Source organism: Sceloporus occidentalis, unplaced genomic scaffold (assembly GCF_023333645.1).
Source record: "Sceloporus occidentalis isolate IW3139 unplaced genomic scaffold, rSceOcc1.0.p SCAF_316, whole genome shotgun sequence".
In the NCBI taxonomy this organism is placed as follows: domain Eukaryota; kingdom Metazoa; phylum Chordata; class Lepidosauria; order Squamata; family Phrynosomatidae; genus Sceloporus; species Sceloporus occidentalis.
This window is the reverse complement of record NW_028317296.1, coordinates 101,941-127,394: the sequence shown is the minus strand read 5'-3', so window position 1 is coordinate 127,394 and position 25,454 is coordinate 101,941. Positions and strand designations below refer to the sequence as shown.

General features: G+C 44.2%; 1 protein-coding gene across 1 annotated transcript in view; it reads left to right on the top strand.

The window, feature by feature from the left end:
• The window catches only part of LOC149274854 (mitogen-activated protein kinase-binding protein 1-like), a 61,498-nt gene that overhangs the window by 15,302 nt on the left and 20,742 nt on the right, over positions 1-25,454 (top strand). Inside the window, exons 2-6 of the mRNA XM_089505179.1 lie at positions 5,828-5,919; positions 21,061-21,123; positions 23,305-23,362; positions 24,572-24,742; positions 25,010-25,147. Coding sequence (XP_089361305.1) covers positions 5,828-5,919; positions 21,061-21,123; positions 23,305-23,362; positions 24,572-24,742; positions 25,010-25,147 — 522 coding nt within the window. The remainder of the gene's footprint in view (positions 1-5,827; positions 5,920-21,060; positions 21,124-23,304; positions 23,363-24,571; positions 24,743-25,009; positions 25,148-25,454) is intronic.

Sequence of the window (25,454 nt, the reverse complement as noted above, 5' to 3'; positions counted from 1 at the left end):
TGCCCCGGAGTATTCCCCTGGGTCCCCTGAGTACCCCGCAGTGCTGCTTAGCTCGCCTAATAACCCCGTAAGGGCACCCGTTCCTGTCCCAGAGTGTCCCCTAGGTCACTCCAGTGTCCCGGTAGAGGCCCCTCTTACTACCTCTACGTGTTTCCCTGGTTCCCCGAGTAACCCCGGCCCGATCAGCAGGGTTTTCCTTCCATGCAACCACCCTAGCCTGGCAGCTGCCCCAGACTCAGTTCCCAAGACTAGGGAGCAGGAGTCTCCACGTGCCCCTGTTACCCCGGTGAGGGGGATAGCCATGTGCCCCCGGCTGAGCTGGGACCGTCCTCCAATTCACAGAGGACTACTGACTATCCTTTTGGGCAACCAGGGCCCTGGCCCACCTTCAATGGATGATTCTGACAAAGGGGGCCATGAACTAAGGCCTGCACCTTTGAACTTTGTCCACTCGGACAGCCTGCAGCAGACCCGTGTGGATCTGCCTGGTCTGCCGGACCGTTGGTCAAGGGGGAGATCTGTGACAGGGCCAGGCTAGCTGGCTCATGTGTCATATGAAGTTTAGCCGGGTCACGGAGCACTTTTGTGTCCGGTTCTGTATACTGTGACCCGGTAATATATTATATTGTGTTTATTGTGTAACCGGCCCAGAGACTGATGTGGATTCAGCCCCAGCCTTCAAAGAGACAATCCTATAATCTGGCTGGGGCTCTTAATCAGCCAACACAGCCCTGTCTGCCCAGACGGCACCCGCACTACAGGGGGGGATAACACAGGTGGGGGAACCCATTGTATTCTGTAATCCCCTCACCTGATACATCCCCTGTATACTGATGGGATTTGTGATGGGATGTGGCTGATGGGATTGGGGGTTGGGTTCGGTACACATTGCATTGAGATTGTATAAAGTTCTGTGTGTTTGTAATAAAGAGAGTTCTTCTTGGTTTACTACGAATGGTGGTCTGGATGATCCGTGGATAGCTGAGTGCTATCCGTATGAGGGACTGACTGGTGATTCCTCAGCCCTCAAACAGAGGTACCCAGCCTTGGGTACGGTGACCCTGTAACAGGGGTGCCGGCACGGGAGGTTGTCTAAGCGCATCGTGCGGACGGTCACCGGCTGCGGAGGTTGTTTACCCGCATCGCCGCAGCCGGTGACCGTCCGCACGATGCGTTTTACCTCTGCCCCCAAGATTTACCAGAGCAGACTCCCGGGTGCCGGCGGGGGACACCTACGCAATACACGTATACAACTTCCGGTGCTGGCACATCCGCTGAGTCCCGGCACCGGAAGTTGTGTACGCGTATCGCGTAGATGTCCCCCGCCGGCCCCGCAAGACACCCGGGAGTCTGCTCTGGTAAATCGGGGGGGGGGGGCAGAGTGGCAGCATATCTGGGGGTGGGGGGAGGACAGTGGCAGCATATCTCGGGGGGGAGGACAGTGGTAGCATATCTCGGGGGGGGACAGTGGCAGCATATCTCGTGGGGGGGGACAGTGGCAGCATATCGGCTCGGGGAGAGTGGCAGCATATCAAGGTGGGGGGAGACAGAGTGGCAGCATGTTTTTTTTTTGGTGCTTTTTTAAAGAAAAAAAAATTTTCTTTAAAAAAAGCACCAAACTTTTAGGGGGCGGCCTATATACTGGGGCGGCCTATATCCAAGCCAATACGTTATTTTTTTTCATTCGCAGTCCTACACCTTTTCTGCATCATCTTTCTTAACTCTAGTAAACTCTAGTTTAACTAAACTCCTAGTGTTCTGAAATACAAATTTAATGAATAAAGGCTGGTTGTGTAATATGGTGAGATGGTGTAAAGAAATCTATCTATAGAACCCTTTTTTTCCCCCCGATTGTTTCACTTTAGTGTTTTTTTGTTTTGTTTTTTTTTGTTTTTGCATCTTTGACCCTTTCTAGGACAAATTCTGTCAAACTAAACAATGCATCCAACCTTGTTTGTACAGAGTTTGACCTTGGCAACCCCTGTATGATTACAATTGTATCACTTACAATTCAATATTTTCTTAGCTGATTGTAACACAGGACTTCAGCATCACTTTTAATAAGATCCTCAAATTTCAAAACAAACTATTTTTAATAAGAATGCTTTACTTCTGCTCAGATGGAGCAGTACTGCTTCTCCAGGAGATGTTGGTGTCCTTCGCTCCAACATTGCAGCTGATCCTGGCAAGCAGGGGCATTTCTGGACCTTTTCCTGTCAAGAACAATAAATTCCCAACTGAGTGGGTGGACGCTGACACCCCCTCGGCTGGCACCATGTCTCCCCAAGGATTCTTGATGTGTGTTACGCAATATTTTGTTTTCTGTGCGAAAGAAGTGGCTACTGAGGATGTGTCTTATGTAGACCTGGAAAAATATCCCGGAGGAGGTTTGCATGGATTAGGTTTTATTTCCCACTGTGTCTCCTTGCCTTTAATGTTGGGGGGATGTTTTTTTTTTTAACATTTTAATTGTAATTTAAAATAAGATTTGCAATGTCCCAATACGGGATGCTTCTTAACAGTTGCAGATCTCCTATTTCAGTATTTATTTATTTTTTGAGGTATTAACTGACAACTAGGCCACAAGACCCCAAAAGGTTGGTACCTTTGCCTTTTCTACTATATTGATGCCGTGTCCTGGCACAAAGGAGATGGAGAACTACACAGTGGTATAGAGCACATACAGGCTCATTTTTGCCATTTTACCCTTCCATTTCTTCTGCCTTTAGGCACTGATTACCTGTAGATTGTAAACTGCCATTCCCATCTTTTATGTACCTGTCCTGGTGCCAGAGAACACAGGCAGCGCCCTAAAAGAATCCTGCTCTCTTCCTATCCTAGTAATTACACGGATACGTTCCAGCGCAGAAACTAAGTGTGAACACATTTAAAACCTTGCCGATCTAGACATGAGAAAAGTTCCTGTAAAGTTGATGGCGAGGGCATGCCAGCTCGTTTGACCCTATAGGATGTGTAGGTTTGGTTTTTCTACCCGTAAGGTATTATATGTGCACCCTGCATCTGGCTGCACCAAACCGAATTATGTTCATCAAACCAGAAAACGTCACCTTGGCAGTGAATGTAGTAAGAAACTGGGATACCACCAAGCTTTCAGCTGTTTAGTTCAGGATCTTTGGGGTAAGGAGGAAGTGGCAAGAGGAACTCCTGAATATAAAAACTATGTTTAACGGAATATAATTTCGTCCGATCCTTTTTTATTTTCATTTACTGAAAACAACTATTTTTCCAGACAAGAATCTCCTCTATCCACGCACACGTGGGACCAATCACTAGCCGCTCTATTTTACAAATCTGTGTTTGTTACAAATATTTTACAAATAGTGTGCCTTGTAGAATTTAGCCTGTATACACACACAGGTGTCTGATTATAGATAGATATAGATCTTTATATAGATAATATATTTATCCCCCACCCATATGAAAATAGAGGGTTTTGATGTACGCAGTCAGTGTCTTTGTCTACATGGTTGGGTCACAGCCTCGTCATGTTTCTTATGCGTGGGGACCATGCATCTTCTGTTCTGCTGGCAGACTCTCTTCCCATCTGTTGAGAGACAAATGAGTTATGAATATAGGTCAACTGGAATAGAAAACATTGCTGATTGTGGGGGGAGATGACCGCGTTACTACTCCAGTGTGGTGTAGCTGACCTTGTTTTTATTTGTTTCCCTGATGCTCTAAAAACCTTCCAGCAACAATTCAAACTGTTCAATAGCCGCCAATTCAGATCTAAGCAAGGGTGCATTCATTTAGAAGTTTGACATTAATCAATGGAGCATAAGAGTCCTCCTTTATGTGTCCTCTGCTGATGTGATGTACTGTGTAGCTGACCTCTCCTTTCTGACAGCTGCCTTTTTAAAATATTTATACCATTATTCTGTACCAGACTGGGGTTTATTCACTAAACCATGAGTTTATAGGCCAAGCCAATGTTTCCATTCTCTTCACAATTTTTTTCATTATCGGGACTGCCAGCAGCTTTTGTAAGCACTGTGTCTTGCAATGTGCAAGTGGATTCCATGGAAAGAATACTTGTGTCAGCGGCCACACATTGCATGGTAGAGTTGTATGAGATTACATGCATTTTAATTTCCTGGAATGTTGGTCATAAAAAAAAGAAAATACTGAATTCTATGCAAATAAGTTTAGAAATGCCTCTAAAATGATGTGAATGTTATTAATGAGATTCGGAAGAAGTCTATGTTTTGAGTAGACGTGTGACGCCCAATGATACTGTGTATAAGGTTGCGTTCCAGGTGTTTTGCTAAATCTAAGTTTCTCCCATCAGGATCCCATCGTATGGAGTGCATTTTGTTTCTGGGTATTAGTTCATGTCTGCTCAGTGCAGCGTCCATTGGAATGTGTTTATGGGGTATGTTATTCCCCAGCGTGGCCTCTTACACGGCTGCAGGTCTTCTGATCTAGAACAGATGTGATCTGATGTTTTTGTACACTGTGGCATGCCAGCCTTCAGGTTTAGCGATACACCATGGTTATACCTCTGCATCTTCACAATACCACACGGTTTCCAGGAAGGACCTCAGGACGTGTCTTGAGCTAATTGAATAATTATGCACGGTGTAGAGTATGTTTGAATTAGAATGATGTATATTGGATACTTTGGGTATATGGCCCTCGCTGTACACTGATTGTGTTCTTAGATATTCTTAGAAATACCTCATCTGGTGTAAGGCTACAGTAGCTCACATTTCAGTAAGTTGCCCCTCCTCACACACAGCAGAATGCTTCTGTCGTGGTAAAAGTTTTTGATGTTTCTGTTGGGTTGACTTTTTTAATTTTTATTTTATAGATTGTTTGTGTTATTAGTGGAGGACCTAATCATAGAAGAAGGTATATTGATAATGATGCCACCTAGTCACAGGATGACCTCATTAGGTTCATTATGTTGGCTGATGGAAGCAAAAAGCCATTTATGTAGAACATGTTTGTTTTATTCCGCATGTATCAGTGACTGTTCTCTTTGATGACTTCGTCCACTCGCTGCTGGACATGACCTAATATATGTTGTTGGCCTTTGTGGTCGTTCATAGGCTGTTTCATTGAATGGTTTTCTGGATTTGTGCACTCAGTTTTTCCTTTATCTTGGTGGCTCTGTTTTATTTAAAGCTGCTGTCTCTTGAAAAGGGGCAATGCCTCCAACAATAAGTAAACATTTAAAGACTGCCTGTATGTCCAGAAACCTTTTTTACCGTACCTTTTTTGGCAGGCTTTAAGACACTTATATTTCCCGTGTCTTCTGCTGAGATAATGAAATAAGGTGGTGGAAAATAGGAAGTGGCATATAATATAAGTCCCCAAAATAGGTAAAACGTTTTGTGTTCCAGACCGGTTAGGTAGTAATTCATAAAATTATTTTATAGTAGCCTCTGTGGACATGAAATGTTTCTCCAGTAAAACCCAAATAATGACTCCATGCACCCCTTAATATTTACTATGGTTATTATGGCTGAGATCCAAAGAAAGGCACAGCATTCCATAGTATAAATGGGGAGATCTCCCCAGTTGGCCCGTTGAACAGGGGGGCACTGGGATGGCTAAACTGTGCAATAGGGTCATCTGCCCAATTACTGCCGTACAGGATTGCATTGGCATCAGCTAGAATAAGAGATTGACTGCTGTCTACAGCAATGTTAGATGTTTGCATCAAAAGCCCTACTGCAGCAACCATTAACACTTGATTTTGTGTACTGCATTCATTGTTTGTGTGAAACTTTTTTGCCCCTTATCCGTCCTGTTTGCTTTCTGGTAGAAACCTTAAACCTTGTGCTATTTATTTGTCTGACAGGTGATGTTAGAGAAGGTCCTTGGAATCACCGTGTCAGCTGGAAGAGGACTATCTTGTGACCCCAAAACTGGCCTTGTTGCGTACCCAGCTGGGTGAGTCACTCATTTACAACTTTTATTAGCAAAAAAAACAGTCACGCCATATTTTTATAAAATGACATTGCTTGTAAATGAATGCTTGGGCTGTAAATTAATTATTTAATTCATAAATGTCCTGAATGAACTTGTAGACTATTCTAAATGCCTCCAGTTACCAGTATAATAGCGTAAATGTGTATGATAAATATAATTGTTAAAATGCAAGACTGACCCATCAAGGAGAGGTGTATATTTTGGACGAGATTGTTTCACATACTCTTATTTGTTGGTGTGGTGTGCATGGAAATAAAATGGTAAACGTTCTGCCGGGAACTTTGGACAAGCATTATCTCTTCTTCTTAAAACCATCTTCTAAAAAAAAAAATGCAGAATAAAGGAAAAAAAATGTACTGTGCTTTTTATGGCTTGTTTCTTAAGTTGTCAACCTAATTATTCCTGAAACAGGTGTTCTGTAAGAATGGGCAACCACAAACTGGATTGCTCTATTTTTCTGCCTTCAGGTCAAACCAAGTAGACTATACAAAGGTTTGTTTTTTTTCCCCACATTCCTTTTAATTAGCACACTTTACCCTACCCACTATATAATTATCCGTAGTGTATTTCAAGAGCAACACCCAGGCTCCTCTCTTGGGGGGCAAACAGCTGTTTTAGAGGCTGTAATGGGAAAGACTGGTTTTGTCTGTTGCTAGATGGTTCTTAGACTACCGGGAAACTAACCGAGTGGGTGCACTTGTCTAGTGCACTAGTCCCTTCCTTTTAATTAGTTTGTACACGGTGTTGTTCAGTTTTTCACTTCTCCTTTTCTATGTTTCTATATTTTAAACTAAATGACTTCTGCAAGGCCGATTTCATACATATAAATAACGTCCATTTTTCAGAATCTGCACGATTATTATTCCTTGGGATCTCTTCACTTGTGTTAAGTTGCTCGTTATTCTTGATTGGCTGAGGCAGCCTTTTTAAGGGTAAGCAAGACGCAGAGAGAGAACTTGGGTTAGATAATCCTGGCTTTGTCCCAGGCTGTCACTGATCTCCACTTCCACAAGTGAGTTACACTAATACACAAAGCACAAGCTATAGGTAGTTTCAATAAATGAATATTCATATGCTAAGAGATATGGCCGCAGTTCCGTTTTTAAGTCTCCTGTATTAAGGGGTAGCTTCTTAGATGTTGAAGTATGTCCACCATAATGGTCAGCAAGCTATTGTTTACTCCCTGAATGAAGTATTTCTTCCATGATCAGTAAGGCCGCAAACTAACACCTCAAATAACATGTCTATGCAAGAAAACCATTCCATGTCCTTTACATAATATTTTGTCATAAGGTATCATTTTAAAAAGAAAAGCTAGAAATCATAAGCAGCTTATTAGCTAAAGTTGTCTGAAATGGACAATGCATCCATAGCTCCCTTTTTTTCTTTGCATGCGTCCTCTGATCTGTACATGCACTCTCTTGTCTCAAAATACTGTGAATACTAATTGGTATAAAGTATGGACCAACAGAACCAGACAATGCCATCCACTTTTTAAATGACCCAGTTTACAACGATCAGATAATGAGACGCTTCACAATAATTAAGTAACTAGTGTGGGCTAACATTATCCTGAATGTGTGTCTGTTCTTTTGTTTCGCTTTCATAATGTGAATATCTGTTCAGGCCACCGCGTACAGCTTCCTGTCTTTACGGATGTTGACTGTGCAACGTTTACTGACTATATTATACCATACTTCAAATTGTGAGTGGGCAGATGGTCCACGCATTCCCACAAAGTACTTTCATATGCATTCTTGTAATACCGTATCTTGGATATGGCAGGACGATAATATAAAGACTGACCATTTGCTGTTGTAAGGGATTTTGAGCAGCAAACACTTCTTAATCGGTGTAAAATCTTGTAACTTTGTAAATCGCAGTACGTGCCTATATACACTGTAATCTGTATCATAGCTATTTCGAGGCAGGTGCGCAATACAATAAATTGGAAATACATATTGCAGAGGATGCACTTAATCTGTGAATCCTTTCTAACGTTGTCCCAAACATTGAATGGATTGAAACTGATAAAGGGAGCACGGCAAGGATCCATTCATCATGTACATTTTGTGACGATGTGACGGATAACATTAGGTGGAACTGCAAATAGAACACAACAAATTCTTCACCCCTCACCCTGGTTCCCTTGCCCTCTCCTGGTGTGACTGCAGCTGCTGGAGCAGAGTTGACCTCAAATTGGTTGACTGACTGCTAAAATGCTCTAAACTAAGCAAGAAGAGTTTGATTCCAAGAGTAATTTTGACCAAGAAAATATGACCATGAGCCTCCTATGGTGTCAGCTTTTTGACTGCACCTGTGAATAGTAATAAGTGTCTGGATATTTACGAGGCTTACAAACTGCCATTGGCAAGCTGTAAAAAATCTGTTATGCATGTTTGTCTTTTCTCTCTATGGGCTATTTGCTTGTTTTTTGTTTTTTTTCTTGTTTTTTTTTTTTTTTAAACATGTTTATTGGAGTCGACAGCAATACAGCGAATGGCGTAAAAGAGAAACAAACAGCCAGTCATGAAATAGCCATCAAGGTCCATACGAGAATACAAAAGACCGCAAAAAGGGTAAAGGCCCTCCTGATACAGCAGTAAGAGATGGTATATACAAATACGACTGGCACGGCAAACATGTATACAGCACAAAAACATGAAGAAAACTGAATAAACAAAAGTCGACAGTATTTTCTGGTTGTTTTTTTGTTTGTGCTTGTTGGTGATCCGGTGAGCGCTCGTGCAGAGCGTCAGAGCCGTCAAGCGACGCCGAAGGCACCGAAAGACAACGAATGCGATGGCATATGCACTGTATAATCAGCAAATAGCAGCCACGGGGAGGGGGAGGGGAAGGAGGGCAGAAGACCGTGGGGAAGCAGGGAAGAAGAGAAGAGGAAAAAGAGAGAGAAGAAAGAGGGGAAAAAGAAAAAAAAAAAAAAAAAGGTCCCAACAGGACAGACCGCACACCAGCAGCGAGTCAAAGAGACACCAGCGGCAAAACAGAGCTCCCCTGGGAGAAGGCAGCAATCCAGGGGTCCCAGATATCAGAGAATTTCTGCATCTCATCATGAAGTTTAGCCGTAATCCTTTCCATAGAGATGATATGCCAAATATTGGAATGAATTTCAGCATCTGTTGGGGGGACTCCCTTCCACCTCCTGGCCACGGCTTGTTTAATAGCGGCACAGATCCGATGAACCAGTTTACGCCCAGGTACAGACAGCTGCAGTGTCGACACATCCATGTTCAGCAGAGCTGTCTGGGGGGAAGCAGTCACTGGAGTGCCCAATGCCGTCGAGATATCCCGGAAAAACCTAGACCAGATAGGCAGGACAAGCGGACAGGACCACCAGGCGTGGAGATAAGTGCCCACCTCGCCACAGTGGCGAAAACAGTTGGCGCCGGATGTAGGGCAGAGCTTGGAAAGCCGCACCGGTGAGAGATACCAGTGAGCAATAACCTTGTAGGACCGCTCTCGGATAACTGTGTTAACAGTAATGCGATGTGTGTTAGTCGCCGCTCTACACCAATCATCGTCCTCAAAGGTTTGGTGCAGAGCCTCATGCCAGCGCGCCCGATACGACGGGGGATGGACGTATGTCTTGGTCAGGAGGTAGGAGTAAAGAAAGGAGATAGAGCCTCATAGTCTGCGGCGGGTGAGAAATCTTTGTTCAAAGGGGGTCAGCTCGGAGACCCCGGCTTCACGTAGGAGAGTGAGCACAAAATGTCTAATTTGTAGGTATCGAAACCTCTTGGCTTGGGGGATGCGGTTGTGGTCGAGCAGCTCCTCAAACGAAAGTATTCGCCCCCTGCGCACCAAGACACCCAACCTACACAGGCCTGCCTCAATCCACCATTGAAATCGCCGCGTATCCACGCCCTCCGGGAAGAGGGGGTTAAAGAACAGTGGAGTCAGTTGGGACACACGGCCCCGTAGCTGGTATTTAAATCTAGCTTTCTTCCAGAGAGAGTAGGACGCCTGCATAGTAGAAAGAAGCGGAGAGCCCGGCAACCGACCATGGCCAAGCCACAGGCATAACTGGAGCTGACGGTCAGGTAGGCAGGCGCGTTCGATGTCAATCCAGGGCAGCGTGCCAGCCGGAAAAGACCAAGATTCCAGCTGTGAAAGTCTGGCGGACAGATAATAAAGGTGAAGGCATGGGACCGCCAGACCGCCCCGCTCCTTAGGTAGGTACATCGTGTGCCGATTGATCCTGGCCCGCTTGCCATTCCAAATGTACTGGAAGATGCACGATTGGAACGAGTCAATGTCGCCGGTGTTGACAGCAATCGGCAGGGCGCGAAACAAGTACAACAGACGTGGCAGCGCATTCATTTTGACCGCGTAGATCCGGCCCAGCCAGGATATGTGGTACCGCGACCACTGCCGAAGGTCCCGGCGTAGCAGCGACAAGAGCGGAGCGTAATTCGCAGCGTAAAGCGTCTGGGGGCTGTTGGTAAGGTTAATGCCCAAATATTTAAGCGACGACGGTTTCCATTGGAACGGGAAGGACGCGGCAATAGTCCGTTGCGTCTCAGCAGCCAAATTGATGTTTAAGGCCTCACATTTTGCGGCGTTGATCTTGTAACCCGAAATCTGAGAGAACTCGTGCAAGATCGAGTACAGGTTCGGCAGAGAGACAAGCGGACGAGATAGGGTCAGGAGGATATCGTCCGCGAAGAGACCTAGTTTATAGTGCTGACCATGAACCTCAACACCGGTGATATCGGGGTGCTGGCGAATAGCTACCGCCAGGGGCTCCAAGCAAAGGGCGAATAAGAGGGGGGAAAGCGGGCACCCTTGTCTCGTGCCATTGAGTATGTCGAAAGTTCGAGATTCACAGCCCATCAGTGCAACCGAGGCCGTCGGACCATCATAGAGAGCACGGATACCTTGTAAAATATTACCACGGAAGCCGAACCAGCTCAGAGTCTCCCACATGTAAGCCCAGTCTATTCTGTCGAACGCCTTTTCGGCGTCGAGAGCCAGCAGCATGGCCGGTTGGTGGGTGATCGTTGCCATTTCAATCAGGTCGACCGTGCGCCGGATATTATCAGGTGCTTCTCGGTGTGGAATAAAGCCGACTTGGTCAGGGTGGACGATGGAGGCGATGACTTTGCCCAGGCGAGTGGCCAGAACCTTAGCGTAGAGCTTTATATCTGCGTTAATAAGCGAGATGGGCCTGTAACTACTGCAGCTAGAGGGGTCTTTGCCATCTTTGTGAATAACAATAATTTTAGCTTGCAACAGTTCAGGCCTGGGAACAGAGCCCCCCAGGAAGGAATTGAAGAGTCGTAACAACTGCGGCAGAAGTTGATCTTTAAACTTCTTATAGTAGGAGCCCGGGAGTCCATCCGGCCCTGGCGCCTTGGCCGGCTTGACACTGGAGATGGCAGCGAGTAGCTCATCTTCCGAGATCTCTTGATTCAAACAGTCAACTTGCTGGTCAGAGAGTTTCGTGGCGGGCAGTGAGTCAAGGAATCGGCGAATATAAGCGCTCCCGGAGCGGTTTCTGGGGGCCTTGTCGCCGTCATACAGAGTCCCGTAAAAAAGAGCAAATTGTTGAGCAATGTCTGTAGGTGACACCCAATGAGTGTTGCTAGAGTCAATGATCTTACGGATGTTCTGCGATTTCATTTGGGCACGTAACCGGCGCGCCAACATGACATCGGGCTTATTAGCGGACTCGAAGAATTTTTGCCTGGTATGGTTCAAGGAGTGCAGAACGTCATTGCTGAAAAGGACATTCAGCTCACCTCGCAGTTGGACTATTTCCCGAAGAACACTGGGGTCTAGCGTCCGCTTGTGGACCTGTTCTAGTGAGGAGAGTTTAGCGGTGAGGGAGTCTATGGCTTGGCGCCGCAACTTCTTCTTTCTAGCCGCAATTCGGAGGAACGAGCCACGAACAAAGGCCTTATGGGTAACCCAAAGGAGCTGCGGGTCGATGCCCGGAGTGTCATTGAAGCGGTGAAACTCCGTGATGTCGGAGACTACCTCGGCCAGCACCCCCGGGTCCGTAAGCAGGAATTCGTCAAGACGCCAGGTGCGCGTGCCCGGCGTCCAATCTTTAGGGCAGAAGGAACACTCCACCGCGCCGTGATCGGACCAGGAGATAGGGTGAATCCGCGAAGCATGTGCCGCCGGGGCCAGGGTCTGACCGAGGAAAATGTAGTCTATCCTCGAGTAAGAGTTGTGAGGGTGAGAGAAGAAGGTGAAGTCCAGAGCCTTGGGGTGATGAAGCCGCCAAATATCCACAATCGCCGCTGTTTTAGCAAAGTCTCTGAGGTGTTTAGAGGCTGGAGAAGAGCCCTGCCGCATAGTCGGACCCTTCCGGTCAACAAAGGCATCCCAATATGTGTTAAAATCGCCCCCTACTATAATCATGTGGTTACGGAACGGGAGGAGTAGATTCGAGAGCTGATGAAAAAAGGAGGCTGACTGAGTCGACGGGGCGTAAACATTGAGAATGACTGCAGGTGTAGTATGTAAAAGTCCCGACAAAAGGAGGTAACGACCCCACTTATCACGCAAAACGTCCTCACACTGGAATCCCATCGAGGTTCTCAGGAATGTACTAACGCCGTTTTTACGTTTAGTAGGATGTGTAGCATGGTAGTGGACTCCAAAGGATCTGTTCCAGTATGAGGGCAAAGAGGCCTTACGAAGGTGCGTCTCCTGTAGCAGGACAACATCAGCATGCAGCTTCTGATAGTATCGCATAGCTTGTCGTCGCTTCTGGGGGGAGTTGAGGCCCCGCACATTGTGGGTAATTATCTGAAGTTGATCTGGCGGCATGGACACTCACAGAAAAAAGCAGTCGGGACCGAAAATATAAAGGAGAGCGAAGGCGACAAGGGACCAAGGGAACAGAAGGGGAAAAAGAAAAAAAAAAAAAAAAAAAAAAGAAAGGAGAGGGAAGGACAAAGGGAAAAACACCAAGGAAATATGCCAAAATCATGTAAGGATACACAGACGCATAACAGCACATGCATAAAAACGTACAAAATAAGGCACGAGTGAGATAGAAGATCACAATGTGGACACAAGGTCCATGGAAACTACGGCCCTGAACCCTGACTAAACCTCCCACCAGGAACTTCCCGGGGGAAGAGCCACCAGGCTGTAACTCGACCATTAACGGTCGCACGGGGGTAGAAGGTAGCACTACCATCAAGGTGGATACTCCGCCCTAGCGGTGAACATTCACCCAAACATGCAAAAACAGGAACTATCAACAAATACACACGTGTAAACAGCCTGCTGCCCAGGTACCAAGTGGAACGCAGAAAGGCAGGGGGAAAAAATAAATAAATAAATAAATAAAAAATAAATAAATAAATAAATAAAAAATAATTAATAATAAGGGAAAAAAGCCATGCGTGTGGTGTACATGAGCCCCCCAGTGGACTAGGCGGAAAAAGCCATGGGATGGGCAGAGAAGGCTCAGGAGAGCAGACGAGGCCCAGGCGGCAGATATCGCCATGTATAGGAGCCCAGCGGTGGACCGAGCGGGGGAGCTGTGTGTCTGAGAACGGAGAGAGAGGGACAAAGAAGAAAAACAAATAAATAAAGAAATAATGACACCCCCATCTTGCAATAGGCTGCCGGAAAAGAGGGCGCTTGTGTAGTGTGCATGTGCAATGAGGAAAGGGCACGGAGACTGCCCGCTTAGCAGCTCAGGCCCAGCAGAGACGGCCTGGCACGAGATGACGTCCCCCGGCTGACAGGGCTCGGAAGTGGGGGGGGGGAGATAAATTAAAAAAAATAAAATAAAAAAAAAAATAATAAAAATAAATAAATAAATAAATAAAATAAAACAATAATAAAATTCCACATCCATCATAAACCTAGCATCACGGGCACCAGAGGCACGGTCCAACGAGCAACAGGCAGGGTAAAAACAGGCAAAATAAATCAGAACAAGAGAAATAAAGAGTCTAGGAGACGACAGATCTCACGGTGGCGTCGAATGAAGAACGTCCTCACGGAGGGGTACCCGCTGGAACCTCCTGCCAATCTCCCGGGTCGGGGACATCAGGGCTCCGTCGGCTGCGTTTCCGGCCCAAACATAAAGGAGGAAGATCCAGGGCCTTGAGAAAGTCCTCGGCCTCCGAAAGGGACCGCAAAGAACCTTGCCTGTCGCCAGTGTGGACTTGTAAGGCGAACGGAAACCTCCAGCGATACGCAACGGAGTGCGCCTGAAGATGGTCCGTGAGGGGTTTGAGAAGCTTGCGTCGCTGCAGGGTCCTGGGAGAGAGGTCAGCATACACCTGAATCTCAGAGTTGTCGAGCGTGAGCGTAGTCGATCTCGCCGCCTTCATAACTTCTTCCTTGATGTTGTAGTCATGCAACCTCACGATGACATCTCTGGGTCTCTCAGCAGGGCCTGGTCGAGGGCGCAGGGCCCTATGGATCCTGTCCACCAGGAACACTTCTTGGGCCGACTGCGGAAGGAGTTGGCGGAGCAGCAAACGGAGCACCTCGTTCAGATCCAGGTAGGACTCAGGTATCCCCCGCAGCCGAAAGTTGGAGCGCCGCGATCTGTTCTCCAGATCCTCCTGAGCGTCCTGGAGTGCAAGAACCTCTTGCTGCAGGGATTCGATGTCGCCGGCCATCTTACGTTTTTCCCGCTGAAGGGTGGCGTGGGACCGTTCCAGCGTGTCAGTGCGAGTGCCGATGTCTTGGATGTCGCGCTTCAGGTCGCCGAGTTCAGCGTGTATGTGGTCCATCAGGTCCCTCTTAACCGAGCGCACAAGGTCTTTAATGTCGGCAATGTCCTGCTTAGTGCAGGCCTGCGTCGCCATGTCGGCCAGAGGCCTCGAGTCGTCGTCTCGAGGAGGCACGGGAGGCTCAGGAGTCGTGGGCTTTTTGGGAAATAAATCCTGTACCGACTTCTGCTTGGAGGACTTGCGGGGCCTCCCGGACATTCTCCAGTCACAGACAGCTGCGAAGGGGCGATATAGGGTGAAGTTGTGCGCCAAATTACAGCATTTAGTAGGGCTGAGTGGAGGAGCAAAAGCTCTAAGCGTCCATCTTGGGTCGTGGCTCGCCCCGCCCCCGGGCTATTTGTTTTTATTTCTTACAGTTGTGCAGATTGATTGTAGTTTTTGTTTTGACTCCAGTTGTAATGTCCAAAGGAAGGAAGCCCGTTCCCCTGTGCGGTGTTTGAAGTTGGGGATGCTGGCTCCTGCGCTGTGTAATTAGTGCCAGGAACTGCGTCTTTTTGTGACCAAACAAATTAATCTGTCGCCAAATAGCTTTCTGCGTACAAAAACCTACCTATATGTTTTTTTTGAATATTTCTTCTTTTATGATATTATCATGTCAATAAACTTGATATGGAAATTTTGGGGCAAAACAAAGGTGACCTTTACTTCTATATGTAAAACAAGGCTACATACATTTCAGAAGATGCAGAATAATACAGAAAGTTCCTAACTAGTACCATTACCATTAAGGCTAAACGAAGTGGTCACCATGATGGGATGGCAGTTGCCAAATTCACTATGCTTGCAGGGTATCAAGGGTTACCCTCGTTCTGAGAGGTGAAAACTGATTTATTTTTTATGTTTTTTATATACATTTGAAGTATTTACTGCACCCTCTTCCCCATCCAGTAATTATAATAATCCACTCTTTATTCTAGTTCAGGTTGTGTCTAGCCCTGTCCATACATGGAATTCAGCAATTTATGACTTCTACGGAATTGTGATGCAAACATTTCCCAAAATCTCAGCTTGAACCTCTTTCATGTTCTCATGCTGTCACTATAATTGCTCGTTATTCTTCAACAGAAAAGTTGCTACAATAATCACCCCTCAAAAAAAACAAAACCTTTATAAATATAATAGTTATTCAGTTACATATTAAATATAACGGCAAATTCTTACCAAACTCTTTGCCCAATAATGGCTGCTGTTCAGTGACTTGATAAAATATACATTTAAAAAGGGAAGGCTACTGGCCTCTTTGCTAGCATGCCAAAATTACAGTTATCCGTGTTAACCTCCATGATGGGTGTAACTGGAGAATGGCCAGGGCCGAGAGAAGTGGTGTTTATACCCAGAATCCCAGGTGTATCTCATGCGGCATATATACACCCCTTGTGTTTTTACATGCATTTGTAAGTATAAACTAGAACATTATTATATACACATCCTGTAGGAGTGGTTCTACACAACCTGCTATTAAGTAGAATTTATACATATTGTTTAATTCATTTTATATGTAATAGTTGCTTATTTTCGTATTGACACCCCGTGACATTAGAACAGTCTGAACTTTTGCCCTCTGTCCTTTCCTGGAAGCCATTGTGCGCTCCTTCACGAGTCTTGTGCTTATGAGCTTTTCTCCAACAAGAATGGCCCAGGTGACCCTGCATTAAGGAGAAACTCGCATGTTGTGGCGTCCTAAGCATCTCTACCCTGCTCCTCCATGCACAACGTAGGGTTCAGGTGGGACCTAAGCCTGTGATCAAAACTGACCTGGCAGAGAAAGTTATCCACTATGTGAAAGCAGGGCTGGACTAATCCTTTCAGGCAGGAAGCTGTGGCTATTGCGGCTCCGAATTGGATATATATTCGTAATGGTGAAATACACAAATATATGAATTTTCATTTAATTGCTTAAACACCCTTTTACTATGAAACTAGGATAACAAACTCAATGGACATCTGTTGATGTGCAACATAACCTTTCTTTAGGAACTAATTTCTGCTGTGTACAATGTGTAATATGGGCCAGTGCTTGCCAGCCACTCATTGAAAGTGTCGCTTCCATTCACTGCCGAGATGTGTAAGATGTTTAGCGTGAATTTTTGCGATGTTTACATGTAAAATGGTATATGCTTGTGATCGACAACCTAATTCAGTATTACTCTGTTTTCTAACTCTTGGTAAGAACCCATTGTTATAAAGTTTAAGTCATTGGCAGCCAAAGCCATGCAGGGGAAGGAACAGAATAACTGGCCCTTGGACCCCTCAACACTCACAGCACTTGTGCAATGCTAGAGTTACATGGCCTGACGGAGAAATCCTCTTGGGTTGCAGGTATTACTGGGTTGGGGGACCCACTGGAAGAACCTCCCTTAGGGCTCCTTTATTATTAAAGACAACACTGCTTACAGACCGCGTTGTTGGCCGCATTACTCAAATGAAAGCCAGAAAGCAACATGTGGAGTGAAATCATGATGTGCAGGTCTCTTAAAACCACAGTCGGTAATCTATTTCTGCACTCACACATTCATGTTTTCAGTTCTTTTTTTCTCCGCAGATTTTGTATTCAAGCTAGTGGCTTAATTTCTAGAATAAAGTTACCTTTTTACCCACGTGTTATTATGTATATCAGCATTTTTTATTCTATCTTTCTAAAGTCTATATAATATGTATTTGTTTGCAGCTTTCAGAATGCAGAATAACATTGGTACTGGAATACGGGGCCTGTTGTGATGTAAGGGGTTAATAGTGATTGTGCGTCAGCTGGATCGGGTTTCTGTTCTGGTTCTACATGAGATTTGTCAGCCTTTAAGGAGGTGATAGCAGAGTGTGTCAGAGCGCAGGCAGCCAGGAGCGCTGCACACCAGACATCTGTGCTGCACTCTTAACTCCTTCGGCAAATAAACAATTTATCCTGCATTCTACCTCGTGTCCTGGTAAAACTTCATGTCCTCACAAGTCAGGGGCTGGCAGCATTCCACTAGTGGGAAACGTTGCAGGGATCGGCTGCAGGAGCCATGTTATCGGTTCTGCATTATGGATGCATAATTATCTTATTTTAAACTTTCATATTTAAGGCTCATGATGCTTGGATAGGATTTGCAACAGTGGGCAGTATCTATGTCATCAGAGAATTTTAGCAGACCCTCCACGTTTAGCTGTGGTCTTAACACATATAAATGTAGCTGACACGTTGTTCCAGCGGGTAATCAGAAAAAAAAAAATGTATTACTTTTTTTATGCATGAAAGATAGATGATTGGTTATGAAACATATATCTTGGCTAAGAACTGATCTCAACAATTATTTTGGATTATTATAACCTGCATATATACAACATAATATATTCTACCCTAAAGGAAACTAGACCCATCACGATGTATGAAGCATGACTTTCCAACCATTGTGGCAGTTCTTGCTACGCAGATTATTTATTATTATAATTATCCTTAAAGCGCCAACATACTATGCAGAACTGTACAACTTAGAGATGGAGTAGATAACAATATACCTTTACGCATACAGACACAACAGGAGTAAAGCGTTGGCCTTCTTTTTTCTATTTTGGCCATTTTTTTGCATCGAGGGTCAGTTGTTACTCCGGTGCCACAGATGGTGAATTGTTGCCCGAGTGGTGGCATATTTAATTGTCTGATGGTATGCAAGTTGCCATAACCTGTCACCAGTTTTGTTTGACGCATCTGCTTGAATTCTTGCAATTCTGTTGGATAGGTGTGAAATCTATAAGGGCTGCTTGCCTTGTTCTAATAAGGTTGGCCGGTCACACAGAAGTGAGGTTCCTGTCTTTCAAGAATCTAAACACCTGTAAGCATTTTAAGACAATCCTAGAATGATGATCATTCGTCTTCAACAGAAAATGCAGGAACCAACTACAAATGTTTTGGAGCAACATCAAAGAAACATGAAAGGGTTGGAGGCGAGCTATACATTCCTATTGTTGCAAGAATTTATTGCCCTGGGCAAAGTACCGGGATACAACGCTTAAAAATAAACATGCGGTTCTCTGTTTTGCCGTATAGTTCAAAGATCAGCAAACTCTGGCATATCGGGATAATCAGTGGATTAGGTCTTCTCTTAAACTTGGTTAATGCTCTTGACTGTAAGTGCCATTGTCCACAGCAGCTGTAGCTATGGGTATGTAATAAATAATGCTTTGACACTCTCCTTGCCTGGATCTGTCCGCTAACCCTAGAGATAAGAGCGCTGCACCAAGTGTATCACCTGCAACGTAGTGTGCAACATAATTTCTGGAAATACAGTTCCCACAAGTGTCTTCCAAGGTCCTGTGTGCAAGCTGCGTATGGCTGAATAAGCCGCATAATGCGGCCTTGGTTTTGGCAGTATGCAGCTTCTCTAATGTCCGTGTAGGATAGTATTGCCCCATTTAGTTTGGCTGAGAGGTGATGCCCCATTTAGTCTGGCATGGCAGGCTGTGCACACGGAGGGACAACCATGGAGACCTTCAGCTAAGTTTTCCAGTTTAACATCTACCTGCTAAGAAAAGTTATACTTTACTGCAAAGTACCGTTGAGATTCAGACACCATTCTATGGAATGAATTACTTTATAATCTCAACTGGGACATGTGGAAACGAGTTGTAAAGAATTTCATGACATGAGCTGCTGCACACAGACTTCATATTCACATCAAGACAGGGGTTCCTAAATGAATACTGTGCGATACACTGATGGCATACGGTAAGGTGGTGTTACCAGGTTATTTTATGCCAGTGTATCTTGCTTGCCTGAAAGTTGACCGAAAGGCTGTTTATGTAGCCATTTGTACGTGTGTTTGCCGTGGGGATGCATCTTCTGCCCATGTGCCCGAAAGCAGGGCAAAGGAGTATTATGCACAAGATTTTTCTCTTTAACTTACAGGCAAGTTACATGGAAACAATAACTCTTCAGACTTGAACAAGATAAAATCCAGCATTCACAGAAGTAAATTAAAGCAAAAAATAATAAAACACACAATTTGCTAAAAGGGGGCAATAAACCATGATGTTGAACTCCTGTCATTAAAATGTAAAGAATGTGAATATCCCTATTCCAGATCCTATGTCGTACATGCTGATTATCCTTTCCACATAGTTTATTGGTACTTTGTATACCTTTCAATGTGTCAATAAGCCAAGGACAACCACTTTTGTTTAAGCGGTGTGAGGATGACTTAGTGACATATTGTTAACTGCGTACCTGGTTTAGAAAATTGCATCTTTGATTAGCAAACGCATTTCCGTGTCGTTTAGGGATGTAGAACAGTGTGTTGCGAGGGAAATCACTTTGTTCATAGGTTAATGGGATGTTTTTGAATGCCTGGAAAGGTTATGGTCCTTGTGTACCCTTGGGTGACAGGTGCTCAGGAAGAAAGGCCGATCTTTAAGGAGAAATATATATAGTTGGGATGAATTTGAGAATCTGTGTCCAAATGGCATGTGAAATTGTATGGACCCCGGTGCATCGGTGCGACCAGAGGGAGGCTGACTTGCCAGATGGGTTGTAACCAGCCAAAAGCGTTCAGCGTCTGCATCTCTTCATAACTGTAATGTCACAGAAAGTTCACAATAAACTTAGTGCTTGTTAACTGCTTGTAAATCAGAAAAGTCCTTATCCACGCTCTGGAACTGTCGCTGTTACAGATTTCAACAAATTGCTTCTCTTAGGTAAACGTGTATATTCAAACCACTTTTTTGTGTTTTCTGATAATTACAGTGATTCATTTGGAGATATTTAGTTTTAAATAAGGTGCTGTTTGTAAAGTGACGAAACTAGCATATCAAATAATGTCTTATCCTCCACCCATCACCCTTATAAAAGCAGCCTGAGCTAATCTGTAATTAACAAAAGGGGGGAAAACGTAATGGGAATTAAAATTCATCCGGGCCCCGAGGAGACGTTAAACTGGCCGTGTTATACCACAAAAAAAAGGGTTTGTAATGTGGATATGTGTCTTTAGACTATTACGGTCATTGCATATGTTTACTTTGTTTGTACAATGAACAGTAAAATGTAATATGTGGGAAAAGTGAGAGATCTGCTTTGACCCAAAGTGTCCAAAACAGTAGCAGCCAACAAGTCTTGAATTTGCCAGGGCATTCTTTTATGTTGGTTGTCCCCCCAAATGTCCCATTTAATGGGACTGCCAGCAGGATAGCAAGCACAGTGCTGACATTTGGCAGGAATTGTGTGACATTGTGCGTGAACACATTTCCCGAGGTGGGACATTGGAATGGCAATAAGCAGTCAACATTTTTGTCTGATCTTCATTTCTGTCCATTGTGCTGTCATGCTGGGCTCATCTCTAATGGGAACTCTTAAACCTTTGTTATATGCTTAATGTGTATTTTTTTTTCTTTTTTGTAGATGTGTTGTTGTCCTGTTAAATCCCAGGAAAAACAAACAGTACCACATCTTGAACAGCTCCAGGTGAGTCCTATATTCACTATTCAAGACAAACCTGGGAACGTCCACCCAGTTAACTCTAGTTTTATATGTAATTGCAGTAAGTGAATCCTGAGATTGGTTATAGCGCTGGATATCGAGCTGTGGGTTTTGTTTTACTCAGCTGTGCAGCTGTCAATCTGCCAATGGCCGGTTATATGGTTTTCGGTGTCTGGCACACCAAAAAGTCCTCTGTAGTGAGCCAAGATGCCCCCTCTCTTTCTACACTAGCCTCTAGCACTAGAGATTGTTTACACCCTTAGAGTTCCTCTGTAAACCTGCTATAACAGAATTTATGACGTGTAAGCTTTTTACATACAGAAACACAGTAAGTGTGTTAATGTTTGCACTAATCGTTGCATACAAGATTAAGAATTACAATTGAGCATAATCCAGAATGAGAGAATTTTCCAAACAACCTTGCTAGACAAAGCATATCAAAGTACTCGGTAAGAACGTTAATATGCTCTATTTGCTTTGCTATATAGTAATGTGCCCTTCTGACCTCTGGATTTCCCACCAGTATTTACTGCTTGCACTCCGTTTGTGCAGACAGTACCTCCTGTGCTTTTTTTTTTTTTTGTCACAAGGACATGTCTCTCATCCATGTTGTTGTTGTTGTTGTTGTTGTTGTTGTTGTTGGATATTTACTCATTTGACCTTAATTATTTTTGTCACGGTACTAATTTATGTTGTCTCCAAAGGCTATAAATTGCCTGACATGGCCGGCTAGTGACTGCACGAACTTTTTAAAAATGTTTAAACTCTCATAACCCCATGGGGTGATGTAAGGGTGTAAAAACAAGATAGTCATAATGCTCCATGAGTGCTCCTGGCCTGAGCAATGAAAAGAATGCATCACACCAGGTTCTGTGCTGACGGGACAATGACATTAGAGGCCTGGAAAAGGTAATAGCGCATACCCGACCTGCTGCCCTCCGACTGCTCATGGAATCCATGTAACTCGCTGATCTATCAGGAAATACCTTTCCACAAGACCGTTTGCCTTTCTTTGTAGCTGCTGGTGATTTTTTTTTTTTCACAATCTGCGTTATTTAGGGAAGCAAACTCCACATAAGTCTTTTGCGCGTAAAACATAAATATATAATTACATTTTTAATTTGCTAAACCTTGGCCTTTTGTTGATCAGTTTGCGTTTAGTGTATTCAGACTGTCCTTCGCTTACTTCCTGTCTGACATGAGGCTGAGTCCATGGGCCTGTCCTGGGCCACACCCCTTTCACTGATAGCCACGCCCCTCACACAGCTAGCTTCGCCCCCAGGAGAGGGCTTCAAATAACTCCATGTGCCTCTTTCAGTCATTGTTACCCAATGAGCTAGATGCGAGGCAAATGCACAGCAATGTGGTTCCCCCCTTCCATGGATTTGCAAGGGGACATTGTTATATGCGTTAAAGTTAGACCCCCCCCCCGTGTGACTCTCATGTGCTCTAGTGCTGGCTGGCGGTGATCATGTATGCATGCACACTACTGCAACTGGGAGGGGGACAGACAAATGCATCTCCTGCAAGCTGAAAAAGGTGACACAAGGATATCATGTACATTAAAAAAGATTGCTGGAGTGTGCCTTTAAGAGATAAACATCTTCATAACACGTCAGAAATAAATATGCTCTTCCACCTACTCTGCTTAATTCCCTATACTGTCAAATGCCTTTTTAATCGAGTAAAAGGCTTCCCTTTTCATACGTTTTCCGGGAATGTTTAATGGTCATGTGCCGCTAACGCAGACTCTGAAGAAAGTGGCTCAATGGCCCTTTCAAGAGATGAAACCATCGGTGTAAAAACAGAATTCGCAGAATGGACTGGAGAGCTCAGCTCATCTTTTCAATGAGTGGACCAGAGTTTTGTATTAAGTCTCCATTCACTAACATTGAGCCTATGAAAACATGCCACGGTACAACAGTTTAGAAAATGGTGTACTATGGGTAACATTAAAGATTTTACTATAGTAGGATAAAAAATGGCGCATTGTGTTACGAGTCTAGCTTCCACTGATAAAGGATCTCTGTGTTTTTACATCAGTTGTAAAATTCTTCCTAGATGTTGTACTTTTTGATAGAAAAGTATTCGGACGTAGAACCAGTCATTATAAAAGGACCAGCTTTTGTGGCTGAGAATATTGATTGTTTTTTTTTTTCTTTGTAGGAAGACTATCACGGCTCTGGCTTTTTCTCCAGATGGCAAGTTTCTGGTAACAGGAGAAGTGAGTATTTTAACGTATCGCCTAATGTAACTATAGCCCATACTATTTAGGGTACAACATTTAAATAACATTTTTTAGATAATGCATACACAAGGCTGGATAAATAAGTCAGTTTCTTACAGATTTTGGCGTTGGTATTAATGAGAATTCTCATAGGCATCACTGGGAAAGTTACCTAGATAGCTGCTTCTTGGTGAGCTGAGCCAGACAGTAATTTTAGCTCACAGGACGTCGGTTTGGCTTGGCAGAAAGTACAAGGGTCATCTGGGGGCTCCGATCCTGAAAATGGACAGGTGGACGAATGTCACAGAGCCATATGTGTAACAGTCTTGGAGTCCGACTTGTCCCACCACCTTACAGTGAGAAGTCTTAGACGCAATAGTCATGCCTATGTGTGTAAATAAACACAAATCAGGCTGCTGTGCTCGCTCACATTTTTTCTTGGCAGCCAAGACAGGCATGTACTCCTTCCCTTATAGGTACTGATGTCGTCATCCCATTAACGTGTTTCATTATCTCCCACCTAGTCTTCTAGGAATTGGGATGTTACGTCACCCTGGATTCCTCTCTCTATGTGTCAAGCTACGGTTATTTCCGACCTTTTATTGCATTAATATTGATGAAGGTCCTACAGTCTGGACAATGCTTGTCTTGTGATTCTGTTGCTCATTGTCCATTGTAATGGATTATTGTGAGAAGGCTTTACACATTTAGTATGCTTCTCTAATTAAATGCTACAGTATTTTTTAATTCTATATTTTTGCAAGGTTGTAGCGGAAACCTCCCAGAACAGGTGCAGAATAAAAAAATTGGTTTCTCTGTTGCCATTTTACAGCCTCAGAGCCATAAATAAATCGGAAGGATCTGTATTTGCGCAGTTAGGAGCAATTAATATGAAACATTTTAACCTTGGATAAAGATCTCTTATCGCTGTGTGTGGCAAATCTGTTACAAATTATTGCTTGCACCTTTTGACTAGTTTCATGGTGTATGTTTTTCCTAATATTGAACGTTTTTTGTGAATCACTTGCTTGTTAAATCATCCCTAATGGTATTCTACCAAGCACAATCTGTTGCGACATATAATAATAACTGTGATTACAGATGTTTCTCAACAATTGTTATCCTGCTGTTGTAGTGATAAAACCCCTCATCTGTTTTATCCTTGTGTACGATCATTTTTCTTTCTCTGTATATTATTTTCTCTAGTGTGGGCACATGCCTGCGGTGCGAGTCTGGGATGTGGCTGAGCGAACCCAGGTGGCTGAGCTTCAGGAACACAAATATGGAGTCGCCTGCGTGGCCTTCAGTCCCAGCTCCAAGTACATCGTGTCAGTGGGTTACCAACATGACATGATCGTCAATGTGTGGTCTTGGAAGGTGAGTCTTGAAGAGCAACAGAATCTTTTCTCTCAATCCCCGGAGGGAAACGTGTGCTTCCTGCGTCTCGGAGAAGCCCTTGGTGCACCTGTACATTTAGCCAAAACTCTACATTGTGGACAAATCTCCATATGCAATTTGTTTACAACTTTTAAAGGCATCTATTGTCCCAGCCATCAATGCCATTAGAGAGTGAATTCCATATCGTTACGGCTCCGACTATTTCCATTAACGAAGGTAAAAGGGCCCAACATTCTTCTCTTTCAGAAAAATGTGGTGGTTGCAGCAAACAAAGTCTCGAGCAAAGTGACAGCCGTCTCCTTCTCCGAGGACAGCAGCTACTTTGTCACAGCTGGAAACCGTCATGTCAAGTTTTGGTATCTAGACGAAGCAAAGTCATCCAAGGTTAGTGTTAATTTTAGCCGTTATCAAAGCAATCATGTCTGTGGACAAACTTACATAGCGAGTGGGCTAATAAAATTGCAATTCTTTCTCGGTTTGAAAGTGGTAGATTTTGTATTCTGCATATTGAAGACCATTTTAAGAAAGCAAGTTACTAATACACTGTGCTTTTGATCTTGGTGCTTTTTGATGTTGGATATGGCAAGGCATTTATAGTATACAGATAGACTACAATATTAACATGGTGAATGGGAGAGCAGTTAAATATTGCATGAGTATATTAGGATGTTTTAAAGTTAGTTTTACCAGC